The sequence below is a fragment of the Typopeltis vanoorti genome, chromosome 11, assembly GCF_054136105.1.
Source record: "Typopeltis vanoorti isolate ZY-2024b chromosome 11, IOZ_Tvanoo_1.0, whole genome shotgun sequence".
Classification (NCBI taxonomy): domain Eukaryota; kingdom Metazoa; phylum Arthropoda; class Arachnida; order Uropygi; family Thelyphonidae; genus Typopeltis; species Typopeltis vanoorti.
This window is the reverse complement of record NC_143559.1, coordinates 12,481,565-12,498,783: the sequence shown is the minus strand read 5'-3', so window position 1 is coordinate 12,498,783 and position 17,219 is coordinate 12,481,565. Positions and strand designations below refer to the sequence as shown.

The 17,219-nt window shown below is 34.7% G+C and overlaps 1 protein-coding gene across 1 annotated transcript in view; it reads right to left on the bottom strand.

Moving 5' to 3' along the window:
* LOC150101306 (uncharacterized) overlaps positions 1-17,219 on the bottom strand; it is a 230,171-nt gene that overhangs the window by 7,381 nt on the left and 205,571 nt on the right. The window contains exons 4-5 of the mRNA XM_090400758.1: positions 14,514-14,662; positions 4,183-4,266 (exon numbers count right to left, since the gene is read on the bottom strand). Of these exons, the coding sequence (XP_090256884.1) occupies positions 4,183-4,266; positions 14,514-14,662 (233 nt within the window). The remainder of the gene's footprint in view (positions 1-4,182; positions 4,267-14,513; positions 14,663-17,219) is intronic.

The following is a 17,219-nucleotide window of genomic DNA, read 5'->3' as shown; positions in this document are numbered from 1 at the left end:
CACCACCAGACAGAGCCATAATCTCAGAGGTGGCCCCGCTCAGAAACAGGCAAAGACTGCCCCAAGCAGTGTTTTTCATACCTCAAGGAAAGTAACCACTTCTGCACATCAGTGGGAGCCAGATCCAGAGGTGGTAATACTAAGGTGGAAGTAATGCAGAAGTCATATCACCGTATACCATTGCCAAAAGGCGTCAACACCTTATTATTAAAATTCTCTGGATTAGAGATAGTTGATGGAAGTTTTTTCACTTAGCTGTGCTACCAATTATGTATTTGATTTAATTCTTTATCCACATGTAAGCAAAACTTCCGGCGCAAACTTTGTTTGCTTACACTTGGATAAAGGATTAAACCAAATATATAATTGGTAGCATAGCCAAGTGAAAAAACTTCCATCAACTATCTCTAATCCAGAGAATTTTAATAATAAGGTGTTGACACCTTTTGACAACTGGTATATGGTGTATGACTTCTGCATTACTTCCACCTTAGTATCAACACCTCTGGGTCTGGCTCCCACTGATGCGCTTTTGCATAGAAGTGGTCCCTTTCCTTGGGGTATGAGAGGCTCTGCTTGGGGTAGGTTTTTGCCTGTTTCTGAGTCGGGCCACCGCTGAGATTATGGCTCTGTTTGATGGTGGTGTGAGCCTACCACTGGGTAGAGCCAACGCTGAGAAGTTCTCTTTGTTGACGGAGTGAGCCTGTCACTGAATGGAACAACGCTAAGTTGGATGGCCCTTCGGTCACTTGTAGGGAGTGGTCTGGGGGACCGCCTGATTTTTAGAGAGGTCTTTACTTAAACAGCACCTCAATAAAGGTCAAAACTGGTTTCAGGAGTGGCCCTTCCCATAATGCATAGCATTATACATGTCCGCAAGGAGATATGCTTTGCATTATGATAGATACTAAGGTAAGTGATTAAAACTTGCACCACCTTTACCACGAGTTGCCCCAGTCCTGAAATACTTCAAGCGCAAACTGTGTTTGCTTACACTTGGATAAATGATTAAACCAAATATATAATTGGTAGCATAGCCAACTGAAAAAACTTCCATCAACTATCTCTAATCCAGAGAATTTTAATAATAAGGTGTTGACACCTTTTGGCAACTGGTATATGGTGATATGACTTCTGCATTACTTCCACCTTAGTATCACCACCTCTGGGTCTGGCTCCCACTGATGAGACCTCAATAAAGATCGAAACCAGTCTAGGTAGTGGCCTTCCCATAATGCATAGCATTATACATGTCCACAAGGCGATGTACTTTGCATTACGATAGATACTAAGGCAAGTGATCAGAACTTACTCCACCTTTACCACAAGTTGGCCAAGTCCTGAACACTGAAAATACTTAAGGCGCAAACTTTGTTTGCTTACACTTGGATAAAGAATTAAACCAAATATATAATTGATAGCATAGTCAAGTCAAAAAACTTCCATAAACATCATGTCCCCACCATCCCTTCTTCTACACCACACAATCACAAGAACATTATTCTGAACCATTATATTCAAGGCACATCTGAAAGACAGCTACAGTTCTCTGAAGATACAATCTGCATACCAGCTTCAAACCACACATTCACCCAGTCACTTTCTTTCATTCTTCTAAAGATCAACTCCACCCTCATATCCTGGAGTGTATAAAGTTTCTTGTACCTTGGACTGCTTTGGAGAAACTGGTAAATCTGTTAACATCCACCTTCAAGAACATAAGACCTATGTCTGTGATCATCTGTACAGCAAGTCAGGACTGGAAGACCATGCTCTTGATATTCCTTCATGCAGGAATAGATGAAAGAAGAAAACTGTAGTGCACAGAAATTGTTACAGGTCTGATAGACTATTTTTAGAATCAACATCAGTTATGAAGCTTCCTATCCTCAACAAGTAAGGCTGTGTTAATTTGCCAAGGATCTGGGAGGCAGCCATTCTAAGACCACACAGGGTATCCTGTTAGCACTAATGTGCTAACAGGATGCCTTGTTAGCACATTAACTTTTCCTTTTCAGTTATGTCACCACCAATGTGTCACAACCATTACAATTTGTTCTCTGATAATGCTGGTTAGAAAACCAATGAAATATTAGCAAGTTCAATAAAATTAATTAATATTTTTCTTTTTCTGGTGTTGTTTATACCATGAAGCACTGTCAACGTAAAGATATATATTGTATTTCTATTCTAATGTATTCAAACACAGCTCAGAAAAAAAATAGCACTAATACTTAAAAAACCTAGTTTCATAAATTGTTTTCTCTTATTAGAAAGGTATCTAAGCTTTTTAATGAATCAGAAATTTCACAGTGTTTTCTACATGAGAAAATAAGTGGCCTGTTATGGTCTTGTTCCTGTCTTTTCAAAGGCTGTGTTCTATTCCTTCTCCCTTGAAGTTGATATCTCTGTATCTCTCTCTGGGGAGTCTTCCGTCACTCATTCTTTCTGTATGTTGTCTCCATCTCTTTTTCTATCTATTTGAGTTATGGTCCAGGCTTCTGAACCATATGTTAGGATAGGTCTTGCTATTGAGTTATGGATTCTTATTCTTGTTTTCTTGCTTATTAAATTTAGACTGAATATTTGATTAATAGTTTTTGTTATTCCTATATGATTGGTTATTTTATGTTGCATGTCTTTCTCTCTTTCATAAGATTATTGGTAGCCTAAATATTTGAATGTATTAACCTGTTCTATAATGTCATCGTTAATGCAAATTTTGCTTCTAATTGGATCTCAGCCTTTAAATGCATGAACTTTGGTTTTGGAAGTGGAGATTTCCATATTGTATGTTTTTGCTACTTCATTTAATGAAAAGGCTACTGGCTGTAGTGAATCTTCATTATCTTCAATTAGAACCCGATCATCGGCAAATAAAATTGTGTCGATATTGGAAAGGAAGACGAAGATAATGTCCATACTGTTATCTCTGTATCTGATATTGATAATGATGTTAACATCTCTTCACATCCAATTTCAACTAGTTACACTTTATGAATATTTCAATATCATTCCTTGACTCGATATTACATTGAATCAGAGTGCATATCATTTCTGATAATTCCTAAAATCTTTTTACATAATAAATTATATGAAACACATGGACATTTTTTTGTTTCCAAACAAATAGTATTTTTTCTATGGTATTTTAATAAGACAAGGCTGAATTTCAACATTCTTTTGTTCTCCACATTCTAATTGCTTTACTTTCTTTGGAACATCTTATTTGATTGATGACAAATATCACAGAACAATATAACTTACAGAACAGTGGACTATGATTCTGTAAAACTTAGCATCCATCCATCCTTAAACAAGCCTAAATGCTTGACCATATTCCACTTTCCAGCCACCTTAATTTACCACTGACAGACAGGAAGATCACCAGAAATCAGAAGAAGAATACATCAACTACATTCAGTTCTTGTACTAGAGTCGACAACAACTTAAACAACTTGACTCTTCTCCATTACGGTTCTTTTAAATTTGAGCACCTCTTCATAAAATCTTGTGAGGCACTTCTAACCAGCCGAATCTGAATAACTGTTCTCATCTCCTGGGATATGGGAAGTAATTACAGTATCTGTAATTAGAACATTTAATACCTTTTAAATGAACACTATTAAGTCCTATTCTTATATTAAGTTGTGAATATTACAAAAATACACACCATTATAGTTTATTTCAGTTGTTTCAAACTGGCTTGTTCATTGTTTTTGTTTGAAAGAAGGAACAATAAAGGCATTTAGAGTTAGCACTATTAAACTAATTAATAGTAACTTGTTTACGTGGGTCTTCTCTGCAGTTACTATTGTATTGACTACTCAACACAAAATTTTAGAATCTCATGTGAAAAGTAACTGCAGTATCTATAACTAGAATGTTTAATAAATTTTAAATGAATAGGATAAGTTCAATTACATCCAGCTGTGATTATGACAAATGCACACACATTTCTAGTTCTTTTTCGGTTTTTTCAACTTGGTCAATTGTTCGCTGTTTTTTGCTCGAAAGGGGGCCAGTAAAGACATTTAGAGATAGAATTACAATAGTAACTTGTTTGTCTTCTTTGTAGTTAAAATTATCCTAGTGCCTGCTCAACACAAAATTTTGAAATGCTACATTGAATTAATGAAACTTGATGCAACAATACTTTAAACGAATCCTCATGAAGCTTACCTTGATGTCTCATCATGTGAACCTTGAGTTGACTGTTAGTACGGCTGCAGTATTCACAATAGGGACACTTGAAAGGTCTTATGTCTTTAAAATTTAAAATAAATAAGGAAATTGGATATTAAGTCAAACAGTAATAAAGACTAAAATAAAACAGTGCAATTTCCATATTAACATTTCTCTGCCAGTTGTTGGGGAGGAAGAGAAGAAAAACAGATTTGTATAAATTGTAGAAATATTAATTACAGAAATTAAAAAAAAAAAATAATAGAGAAAAAACACTCATGAGCCCAAAGTGCAACAATTAATTTTAAAACCATTTAAAATTTTAATTAAAACCCATACAACTGCAAGTGATATGAGATAAATATGTGAAATATCCAAGATATAACTTAAAAATATTACTTCTAAGCTTTGTTGAAATAGAAATACGTTTATATTTACAAAAACTGGAAATTCATAATAAGAAAGCCAACAAAAAACAAATCATTAGAGAAATAGAAAGGACCAGATATACTTACTTAACAGGGTTCAACTAAGTATCCATGTTCACAATGCAAATTTGAATTTAATTTTTTAGCAGTATTTTTATGGAGAAAATATAATTAAAGAACTTTATGAAAGAATATATGAGAAGTGCCCAGTATTCCATATATTGCTCATGTTACTATGTTTTCAAAGCTGTAATCTGCAGTAATTTAAAGCATCATGAATGTATATCAACTCTGTTAAAGATACCAAGCAATTTTATATAAGCTAGGTTTTTAATCCTTTTTCCCAAGTAAGCAAACAGACAAGTAAGTCAAGTTTGTGGCTGCACATAGTGCAACACTAGGCAACTCGTTGTAAAGGTAGAGTAAGCTCTGATCACTTTCCTTAGAATTTTCTCCTAATGCAAAGCACATTTCCTTGTGGAGATGTATGATGCTATGCATTAATGGTCACCAGTTTCGACCTTTATTGAGGTCTCGTCAGTGGGAGTATATCAACTCTCTTTCACTTCAAAACACAGTTCCATTCTTGCAATCTCTTTGTTCAGCCTGGCACTCTCACATAACCACTGCTTCAGTTTCTCCACAATCATCACACTTCTAACACTTTCCTTTATTTTTGCCATTTGTCCTCAGTTCTGTACAGATAAGATACACTTACATAAAGTAATTTGTAAATGTTACCAAACTCTCTGGGTGACATCTAGCCTGAAACTCACTCTAAGTTCAGATTTTTGGTTCACATGCAACAGGTGCTATTTTAAATATCTTAAATAATTAAGATGTAGACATTTAAATGTCTACATCTTAATTATTTAAGATATCATGGTCTTATACAGTAGAACCTGATCAAGGTCTTATGTAGTAGAACCAAAACCTCTTGATAGCAAACCATATTTGAGATAGCCAGTGACAGCAGGTCATCTCAAATATGGTCTGCTATCAAGAGGTTTTGGTTCTACTGTATAAGACCTTGATCAGGTCTTATAAGGATTGTGCACAGATTTAGTCTCCTGATTTTCATGGTTGAGGATATATTAAAAGGGATCAGGAGAAAACCAACACTAAGGTGGTAACTGGTCTCTGGGATATGAAGACAGACTGAGGAAATGCAATTTGCAAAGCCTCCTGAACAGAAGGAGGAGATGGGGAAATGACTGAGACGTTTAAGTTGGTAAGGGGTTGTTACTAGGTTAATGCAGAAGAAATTTTTCATAGAATGAGAGAATGGGTAGAACAAGGGCCATCATTGGAAACTGTATAAAGAGAGTGTGAGCAAGGACATAAGGAGCAGGCTCAGTTCTTGCATGGAGAGTAGTTGGTGAATGGAATGCATTGCTTAATAGTGTGGTAAATGCAGATACACTGAATGGGTTTAAAGCACAGTTCGATGTGCTTTGTGTGTAGTAGTATACCTCCCACAATGAGTCTTTTGACTCCATGGAGGCCTGGTGTTAATAATAATTTCATTCGTTAGGTAATGTCTGAGGCTGAAAACGAGAAATTTAATTAAATGTATCCTTCAGAAAAGATAGATTCCCAATGAATGAAGGATGAACACAACACCAGCGCAATGCAATGTAATGAAGTACAATACACTACAGAAAAACCACAACAATCTATACAAATATAGATGTAATTACTCCTCAAGATGTGTGACTTTGCAATTTAAAGGCTGACTTCCCAACAACCAAAGTTATCAACTAGTACCCAGAAGGGAATCTATTCCAATTTCTAAGTCTAATCATTTACACTTCATTTTTTGTTGCTTACATGCATTACAGCTTTACATGGTACCATGTTATCTAACTCTTCTACCCACTGTCGGTGCCAGGTTATTTTGCGTCATAGGCAAAGTTTATAAGTGCCCCTTATTTCACAAGTTGGATATTTTTTTAAATTACATTTTTTTAAATATAAAAAATAAAAATTATTTTGGCATGCTTTATTAATAATATACAAAGTAATATACAATATGTATAATATATGAAAATCAAATTTTAATTTTTCTTGCCTTCAATTTTGCAAAATTTTGAAAGTTTTGCACCCTAGGCAGTTGCCTAGTTTGCCTAAATGGTAATGCTGGCCCTGCTTCTACCTACACTTTACTTCCAATTTTACTTTTAACAATCCCCAAATCTATAGGCAAGACTCATTTTCTTGGAATAACTCTAACCTCTAATCTTTATTAAGATAAAAATTAGAGAAAGCATTCAATACATTACCACATAAGTTGGTGTTAAAGCTGCAGAGGATGAAGACAGAAAAAATAATTTTTGATGGATTGGAGATTGGCTCTCTGAATGATACCAACAAGTTGTGTATAATGGCTCAGTTTCTCAAAAAAGGAAAGCAGCCAGTGGCATATCCCAGGGTTCTGTTCTCAGGCCTCCTCCTGATGTTTAACTTGTTTGCAAATGATATATCATGTGGATTGACTGGAGATCTTCAGTTGTTTGCTGATGATGCAAAGCTGGGAAGAATTATAAGTAGTACTGCTGATGTTAATTCCATTCAGAAAGATTTAAATAGATTTTTGGCAACAAAGGAGTGGGATTGTAGTTTTAGTATTAAAAAGTGACAAGTGTTGCATTTTGGAGTGCAGAAATATAAGCCTGTGTACTATACTGATGGCACTATGCTACAGGAAGTGGATGGGATTCAAGGTCTGGGAGTGATGGTTGACGGATTAATGTTTAGAAACTGTAAGTTTGCACATCGTAGTGTCACTGTGATAAGAAGTACATTAACAGACAAGGAGATGGTTGTGCCACTGAATAAAGCAATGGTCTGACCACACTTGGACTATTGTCTGCAGATTTGGTCATCTGGTTTTTCATTGTAATGTGGAAACATTGGAGAAGGTCCAGAGATGAGTGACTAAGACAATATCAGGGCTCTGAATTGTTATCTATGGAGAGTGGTTGAATGTGGACTGCAGAGTTTGGTGAATAGGAGGAAAAAAAGGTGATATGAGAGAGACGTTTAAGTCAGTAAGGGGATTTTATCAGGGTGCTCTTTTTATAATCCAGAAGGGATTATAAAAAGAGTAGAAGGCGAGAGGGAAAGAACCAGAGGACATCCCTGGAAGTTATGTAAGAGTGGTGAAGATGAGCATTAACAATAGATTTTTTTTATATGAAGAATTGTGGGTGAATGGAACATATTACCAGAATATGTTGTTAATGCAGGGAGTATTGAGGGTTTTAAAATTCAGTATGATAAATATGTTATTTGAATGAACCTTCCACAATGAGTCTGCTATCTCCATGGAGGGTGTAAAATAATAATAATAAACATATGACTAGTATCACTTCCTCCGCATATACGACATTAGGTTTTCCTGCTTCTGTTCTCACATAATAATAATAATAAATTTAGTTTAATCCTTTATCCAAGTGTAAGCAAACAAAGTTTGCACCTGAAGTATCTTCAGGACTGAGGCAACTCATGGTAAAGGTGGACTAAGTTCTCATCGCCTACCCTTAGTTTTAACCTTTAACAATTAACCTTAGTTGCTTTGGCTGCAATTCCAACCAATATCTATTTATCTTTTGCTTCAAGCATTATTTTATAACTCACAGCTCCTTACCATGTAGAAATTACAAATCCATCCAACATCTGAAAACTGTTCTCCAATTTGGTTTGGTGCTGTTAAGAGCTCTACAAATCATTGATGCAGTAAAGAAGAGAGATTAGGTTGACACTAGTTTTTTCTACATGCATTTCTTATTGATATTTCCATTTTTTATTAGAAATGGAACCAGTGGTACCTAAACGACATTCAGCATTTAGGTACCACTCTTTGGCAAAAGAATTCAAAATTCACAGAACAAATTTTCTTCCTCTTTAATCATTCCTCTATGGTTGTATCATGAAGAACAGCCTCACTTCTTAACTGTTTCCTAAAGGGTACAATCTGCAGGTTATCATACTCGTTTCTCTTGAGCTTTCTGGCTCCTCATGGTATATTAATATATTTAATTTCATACCTCCTCTATAACAACCTCTTTTAATTACACCACTTGCCCAATTTCACTGTTCATTCCCTTTACTCATTATATCTGCCTGCACATTGTGTCTGTCAGAAGTATTTTTAAAAAATTCCTTTACATTATCAATCTGTCCCCCATTGCAGCTTTATCATCCATGGTATTAATAAAAGCTGACAAACAGAACTATCCAGAATTAACCACTTTACAGTTACACATATATCCTCCCCCCTCCATTTTTTTTTTAAAATGAAACCCCTGTTTGACCACATCAGAAGTGTTCACACTTACTTGCCGATGACGGCATGAATAAACTCTGGTGATTCACAATTATATCTTCTTCTGCTATCTCAAAATCAACACTAACATTTTAAATTCTCTTGCTGCTTCAAACAGATGATGCCAACAGAGTTATCTTAGAAACTACAAAAATTTGCTCTTTACTTCCATATGATACCTCCTCTTTCTAAGCAATATTTTGATAGTTAAAATCAGTGGCAGCTGGTGAAAATTTTAAATGGGGGCACTGCATATACAAAATTTAAAAAAAATAATTTTTTTTTTCTAATCAGTAATCAATTTTTAATAAATAAATTTACATATTAAAAAATTGCTTTATTAAAAATATTTCACCCTCACACGAACAAACACCGATAATAAAAGTTTCATAACTCAAAGAAATAACACGTTCAAGCATACGATACACTGCCCAAACAAGCAGTGTCGGAATCACTTAATGTGCAATGAGAAGTGCAAACAAATATCGGCAAGACCAGCTGCAACTGGCCTAATGTGATAATTCTGACGCTGCGTTAAATTGCAGTGCAATCTAAAGCGTTAATCGAACAATTCCAATTATTAACTATTCAATCAATGTCAAACATAAGCTGTAACCTTTAACATGTTGTATTGCATTTATATAATGTTGTAAGCATTGTTATTATTTATAAACACAAACAAAATTTAATTTTTTAATTTTTTCCTTGGGGGCGCTGCAGTGTCGCAGTGCTTATGTACGAGCAGCCACTGGTTAAAATCTACCTATTAGGTTACACTCATTTTACTTGTCTAGCCAGTGTGTCTAAACATTTCATAATCATTGTCTCAGGCCTAAAACATATTGTTAGACATCCTATTCTATTTATCTCAACATCATATGAAACACCCTCAAGGCTATCACACACTCCATCTGTTCCCTAACTGATTAAGCATAATTCCATGCTCTATATCATTTACAATATTAATCTCCACACCTATTTTGCTTTCCTGTTATCCTGGATGATTCGATATGTGCAGTAGACCAAGACAAATTACTTTAATAAATATTCATATACATCCAAGCAAAGTAGCATTGATCTCCACATCAAAAAGAAAAGTTATGCTAGTTATTAATAAATAATGATGCTCACTATTCATTAGGGGATCAACTGATCCACATCTGCATCCCACCATTTTTATTCTTTCCTCAATTAACTAAGTTTCACATATACCAATAATCCTTGGATAAACCAATGCTACCATAAACTGATTACCTTTATTTTCAATACCACTTGTATTAGAATGCAAACATGATAGCACTATTGGGACCACTGATGTTTCCATGATCACTGCTCATTAGAAATGAAGCCAATAATACCTTCACTCTCCCTCCTCTCTCTCTCTCTCTCTCCCCCCATTTAAATCTGTTATGACATGCAACATTTAGGTACCACTCTTTGGAAATCTATCTGTATCATTATATACATGTGCTATCTCGCCAATCTTTCACTCACTGCCCTTCCCTTCCTACTACTATAATTTCATATTTACTTAGATATGACGACACTGAAGACTTCCAATCTTCACTGTCTCTCAATTCACTCTAATATCTACACTCTGTTTGATACACACCTCACTTTAATTTGACTATTAATCTCTCTGATCCACTCACTTTTATGAATTTCACTCTGCCCAGTTATAATTACTTTCTCCCCCCTCCTTTGCACCAATAAATCATAAATCAATTAATCCTTGTATTCACAATGATGAGGCAGGGAGGACGAGAGAGAGAGACTGATTATGACTCAATACTGTCTCTTTTCATTTTACCTCTCAACCAGTTGTTTCAAATGCTGAACTTTGTTATTTTGATTTTACCATAAAAAAAACTTGTGTGTGTGTAAATTGTGTGTGTTCATCTTAGTTTGCTCCTTTTCTGGGATGAAAAAATCCTGCCACCTCCAAATAAGATTGGCTAATTCATCTTCAATAGAAAACACCTCTTATAAAGGTTGTTCATGTCCTAGGATGAGAACTAAAGAGCCTCTTTAGCATAATCAGCATCGACAATATCCTTTGGTTGGAAAGACCAAAGGATATGTCGATGACGATTCTTCTACTGGTACATTGGTGAAGAGGGACACAATATCCACACTGGCTAGTATGTCTGTTGATTCAATCTTAACGGCTTGGAGTTTATTTACAAAATGCTGACTATTCTTCATATAGGATTCTGTTGATCTTATTTTGTTATTTAATAAGTTTACAAGATGCTTAGCCAAAAGGTAAGTTGGGGATGATCTCCCATCAACGATTGGATGGAGAGGTATATCCTTTTTATGTATTTTAGGTGTCCCATATAGTCTGGGAGTAATGGGATATGAGAATTTTATTCTTCTCTTCACCTCTTCTGGCCAAATGTTGCAATTACGGATTAGGTGGTTTGTTTCATTGTAATTTTTTATGGTGGGATCTTTGTCTAGTTAAGGATGACTGTTGAATTTCCCTTATCAGCCTTGGTAATGATGATATCTTTGTTTTTCTTTAAGTTAAGGATTGCCTTTCTATCATAAGGAGACATGTTGAGAATAGGTTGTTTAGCTTTGGCTAGGATTATGGTACTTTTGAATCTAATAGTGATACCTCATCCTCTCTCTAAATCCATCTGAACTACAGCTAGCTAGTAATTACATTATGTGTTTACAACAAACACGCATGCGTGATAATGATTAAGAACAATAAGTCCACTCAGTCTCTGTCACGCGAATGTGCAACCTTAGCTACTAGAGTGTTTACAACGTTTTTATGTTCCTTTCAATTTGCATTTACTAGTATTTTTTATACCTTTCCGTCAATGCCTTGAAAAAGCTAGACAGTTTGCTAGCGAAGCTGGTAGGCACAGAATGTTAAAATATTGTATATGGTCAGTATTAAACAATGTCTTTTATGCTTAACTTTCAAACCACCAAATATGTTTAAATTGAACAGTTTAATGAAACACAAAGTTCGGTGCATGGAAAGAGAAAAATGTAGAAAGCCCAAACTTCTAAACCACTAATGTTCCTTAAACGTTGCAAAGAATTCTCCATCATCCCAAAGTTCCTCATAGTCAAAGGTCATATAAACTCTACATCAGCTAAAAGAATCTATCTACGCACTTCATTGGCACTTATAAGGGAAAGGATTCAGAACACGAGGTACGAACTTAATCAAAGTGATATTAATTGCTGTAGGTTCTTTGATGAAATTTCCAACAATTTAGAATATACCATATGGAACCAAATAGATTAAATGATACAACGCAGTTATGACAAAACTTTCAAACTTTATAAAGAAAAACAAATTAAAAAATTCAATGAACTTTACAAGAAAAAATATCGGACACAGAACAACCTCCCGGATGACAAAGTGATTTTCAATTTGTCGAATCATAGTCTGACAAAAAATAAATCCGACATTCTCAAAAAAGGATTTAACTTTGCAATTACACCAAAGCACATTCCTAAAATGGATTTTATGTGGAATTGAAAAATGCCTATATCCACTACTGCAAATTGCAGCCAACACTATTAGATTCAAAAGTACCATAATCCTAGCCAAAGCTAAACAATCTATTCTCAACATGTCTCCTTATGATAGAAAGGCAATCCTTAACTTAAAGAAAAACAAAGATATCATCATTACCAAGGCTGATAAAGAAAATTCAACAGTCATCCTTAACTCTAAAGACTATTATGATAAGTTAAATGTATTACAGACAACTCTACCTATAAGATACAAAGATCCCACCATAAAAAATCAATCACAATGAAACAAACCAACTAATCCATAATTGCACATTTGGCCAGAAGAGGTGAAGAGAAGATTAAAATCCTCACATCCGATTACTCCCAGACTATATGGGACACCTAAATACATAAAAAGGATATACCTCTCCATTCAATCGTTGATGGGAGATCATCCCCAACTTACCTTTTGGCTAAGCATCTTGTAAACTTATTAAATAACAAAATAAGATCAACAGAATCCTATATGAAGGATTCTCCTTTATTCACAAAATCAGAATTTTGTAAATAAGCTCAAAGCCATTAAGAATGAACCAACAGACATACTAGCCAGTCTGGATATTGTGTTCCTCTTCACCAATGTACCAGTAGAAGAGGTAATAAACATCATTCAAGACCTCTTTCTTGAATGATGTTTATTACTGAAATTAATGAAAGACTGCCTTCAGTCTAATTTCTTCAAGGTTAATAACACCATATACCAACAATTAGAAGGCCTAGTCACCATCTTGTACAGACCTTTTCATGGAAAAACTTGAAAAAGAAATTCTCTCAACAATCTCCCCTAGACCATCTATATGGTGGAGATATGTTGACGATATTTTCATTATATGATATGACAAGATAGCTTAGAAAACCTAAAATCGTTTGTGAATAAAATCAACTCCACACATAACAAGATAAAATTCACTCTGGAAGTTGAAAACAACAACCATCTGCATTTTCTAGACATCTTGATAAAAAGACAATCAAATAGTGTCAATTTATCTATTTACAGAAAGCGGACCGACACTGAAATATACCGTCATTATACTTCTAACCATCACAAGACACACAAACTAAGCATTATCCATATGTTGAAAAATAGAGCACGTATGTTTATATCAGAAGAGGAGGATACACAGACTGAAATCTCACTAATAGCCAAAACATTATCACAAAATGGATACCTCCGAACGTCATCAAAAAATATCTATACGGTGACAACCCCAGACAAGAAGAACCAAACTCCCAGCATATTTCTACTGTAGTGATTCCCTTCAAGTCAATTTCTTATCAAATAGCCAGAATACTAAAAGCCCACAACATCAGAGTGATCTTCAAACCAACCACCAGCTTCAAACATTTTTTAGGATCGCTAAAAGACAAGGTGCCATTCTACAAATATCCAGGAGTATATTACACTACTTGCTCCTGTGGTCTCGTCTACATCGGACAAACTTCACGGAGTTTGGAGATCAGACAGAGAGAGCACATTGGTGATGTAAACCACAACAGAAGTATTTCTTCCGGCTTAGCACATCATTTCTGTGCATCTAACCACACGAAAGAGTGGCAAAATAGCTCCATGCCATATTTAGACGACGATTATAGACATCGTTTATTCAAGGAAGCCGCAGTAGTGTTAAAAACTGGCGGAAACCTCAACAGAAACCAGGGTACTATTCTTAACAGTTCATGGAAAAACCTCATCCTCTCTCTAAATCCATCTGATCTACAGCTAGCTAGTAATCACATTATGTTTACACCAAACATGCATGCATGATAATGATTAACAACAATAAGTCCACTCAGTCTCTGTCACGCGAATGTGCAACCTTAGCTACTAGAGTGTTTACAACGTTTTTATGTTCCTTTCAATTTGCATTTACTAGTATTTTATTTACTTTTCTGTCAATGCCTTGAAAAAGCTAGACAGTTTGCTAGCGAAACTGGTAGGCAAAGAATGTTAAAATATATTTGTATATGGTCAGTATTAAACAATAAGTTTTTTATGCTTATACAATAAGGATATTATTATTACTTACCTTCATGGAAATCCATGTGCCTATTGAGATCTGAGGTAGAACAGAAAGTCTTGTAGCAGTAACTGCAAGGGTAAACATATTTGCCGTCAGGACCAACTTGAGGTTTACATGCTTCTGTACGTAGAACTGGTTTTGCTACTACACCAAGCCTGAAATTTTAAATTATAATGGAAAATGTTAAATTAGTTATGTGTAATACCTAGCCAAAGTATTTTAACCATACACATAATAATCCATACAGCAAAGCAGAACCTAGCCTGGAACCCAGCCTTAGAAGTCATCGTTGAATCGTTTAAGAGGACGTCCTGGTTTTCTTTTTCCTAATGGCTTATACTTTAAGGCTTGCTTTTGGTAATCTTTCTGTTTTCATTCTTTGAATGTGTTCCATCCATTTATGTTTATATTTTTTAATTTTTTCCATTACTGGTTCATGGTTTAATTCTTTTATTATTTCTTCGTTTCTTTTGTGATCAAATAGGGTATACATTGCAGTTTTTCTCATAAACTTCATTTTAGCTGTTGTTAATCTTTGTTTGTCCTTTTGTTTTATTGTCCAGATTTTGCTTCCGTACATTAAGACTGGTAGGGCTAATGTATTGTATACTTTTAGTCTGGTTTGTTTTTGAACTAGGTTTGGTTTAAATATAGAGTTAATTACACCTGTTATTTTTAAATATTTTGCAATTTTTACGTTTATATCTTTTTCATATGTGATCATACATCCTAGGTAGATAAATGAATTCACCTGTTCTAAGATCTTGTTATCTACTACTATTTTAGTTCTTGCTTTAAAGACCATAATTTTTGATTTTTCTGTTGATATTACCATACCATAATCTTTGGATATCTCATTTAGATCTAAAATAGCTTTTTGTAACTTAAGTATAAAGAGCTAATAAGCTTCATTTCGGCAATGAAAACATTACTTAAATTAAGGGGATATTAAATCCCACATAGTTTTAAAACCGAATAAGAAACTCAAAGATTGGAATCCGAGAGTTTCTTGCCGAATATAGTAAACTATAAAGTATCGGCGACACTAGCGTTAGCCAATGCAAGTGATCCTAGTACATAGTACAATACTGGGCAACTCGTTGCAAAGGTGGGGGAAGTTCAGATCGCTATTCTTAGGTATTTTCCATAATGTAAAAACACATTTCCTAGGAAATGTATGCTGTTATTACATTATGGAGGGAGGTCACTACCCAGACCGGTTTCAGCCTTTTTTGAGGCTTCATCAGTGAGTAGCTAGACCTAATACCAAAGTGTATAGCGAAAAGAACTTATGTACTCTGCAAATGAGTTTTCCAAAAAAAGGCCGAAACCGGTCTGGGTAGTGACCTCCCTCCATAATGTAATAACAGCATACATTTCCTGGGAAATGTGTTTTTACATTATGGAAAATACCTAAGAATACCGATCTGAACTTCCCCCACCTTTGCAACGAGTTGCCCGGTATTGTACTACGTACTAGGATCACTTGCATTGGCTAACGCTAGTGTCGCTGATACTTTATAGTTTACTATATTCGGCAAGAAACTCTCGGATTCCAATCTTTGAGTTTCTTATTCGGTTTTAAAACTATGTGGGATTTAATATCCCCTTAATTTAAGTAATATTTTCATTGCCGAAATGAAGCTTATTAGCTCTTTATACTTAAGTAACTTAATGGTTGCACCTGTTTGGAAAACTCGTTCGCAGAGTACATAAGTTCTTTTCGCTATACACTTTGGTATTAGGTCTAGCTACTCACTGATGAAGCCTCAAAAAAGGCTGAAACCGGTCTGGGTAGTGACCTCCCTCCATAATGTAATAACAGCATACATTTCCTAGGACCTAGGAAATGTGTTTTTACATTATGGAAAATACCTAAGAATAGCGATCTGAACTTCCCCCACCTTTGCAACGAGTTGCCCGGTATTGTACTACGTACTAGGATCACTTGCATTGGCTAACGCTAGTGTCGCCGATACTTTATAGTTTACTATATTGCAAGAAACTCTCGGATTCCAATCTTTGAGTTTCTTATTCGGTTTTAAAACTATGTGGGATTTAATATCCCCTTAATTTAAGTAAGCTTTTTGTAAGTTATCTTCAGAATTTGTAATTATTTGGTCGTCAGCAAAGAGGAGAGTATTTAAGTTTACTGTAGGAGAAAGTTTAATTCCTTGATGTAAATTTTTATTCCATTTTATTATTATATCATTTAAGTAGATATTAAAAAGAGTTGCTGAGAGGGGACATCCCTGTCGTACCTCTTGGTTTATCTCTCTCGTATATGATAGCTCCTGATTTAATCTTATTTGTATTTGATTATTTTCATATATACTTGTGATAGCTTTTAGGATATTATTTGGTATTTGTCTTTATTTTAATATGTTAAATAATATGTTTCTTTTAACTTTGTCAAATGCTTTTTCAAAGTCAATTTTAGGCAAAAGGCCAGGTCTATACATGATCGTCCTTTTCTAAATCCATTCTGTATTTCTAAAATAAAGTTTTCGGAATATTTCATTAGTTTGCTATTTAAGATTCTGCTATATATTTTGTAACAGAAATTTAGTATACTGACACCTCTATAGTTTTTAGGGTCATCTCTATTACCTTTTTTAAAGATAGGAATCACAATTGCTTTTTTCCATTCTATTGGGGGATACCATTTGAGTAAATTTTATTTAAAAATAATAAGAATCTTTCTTTGAATCT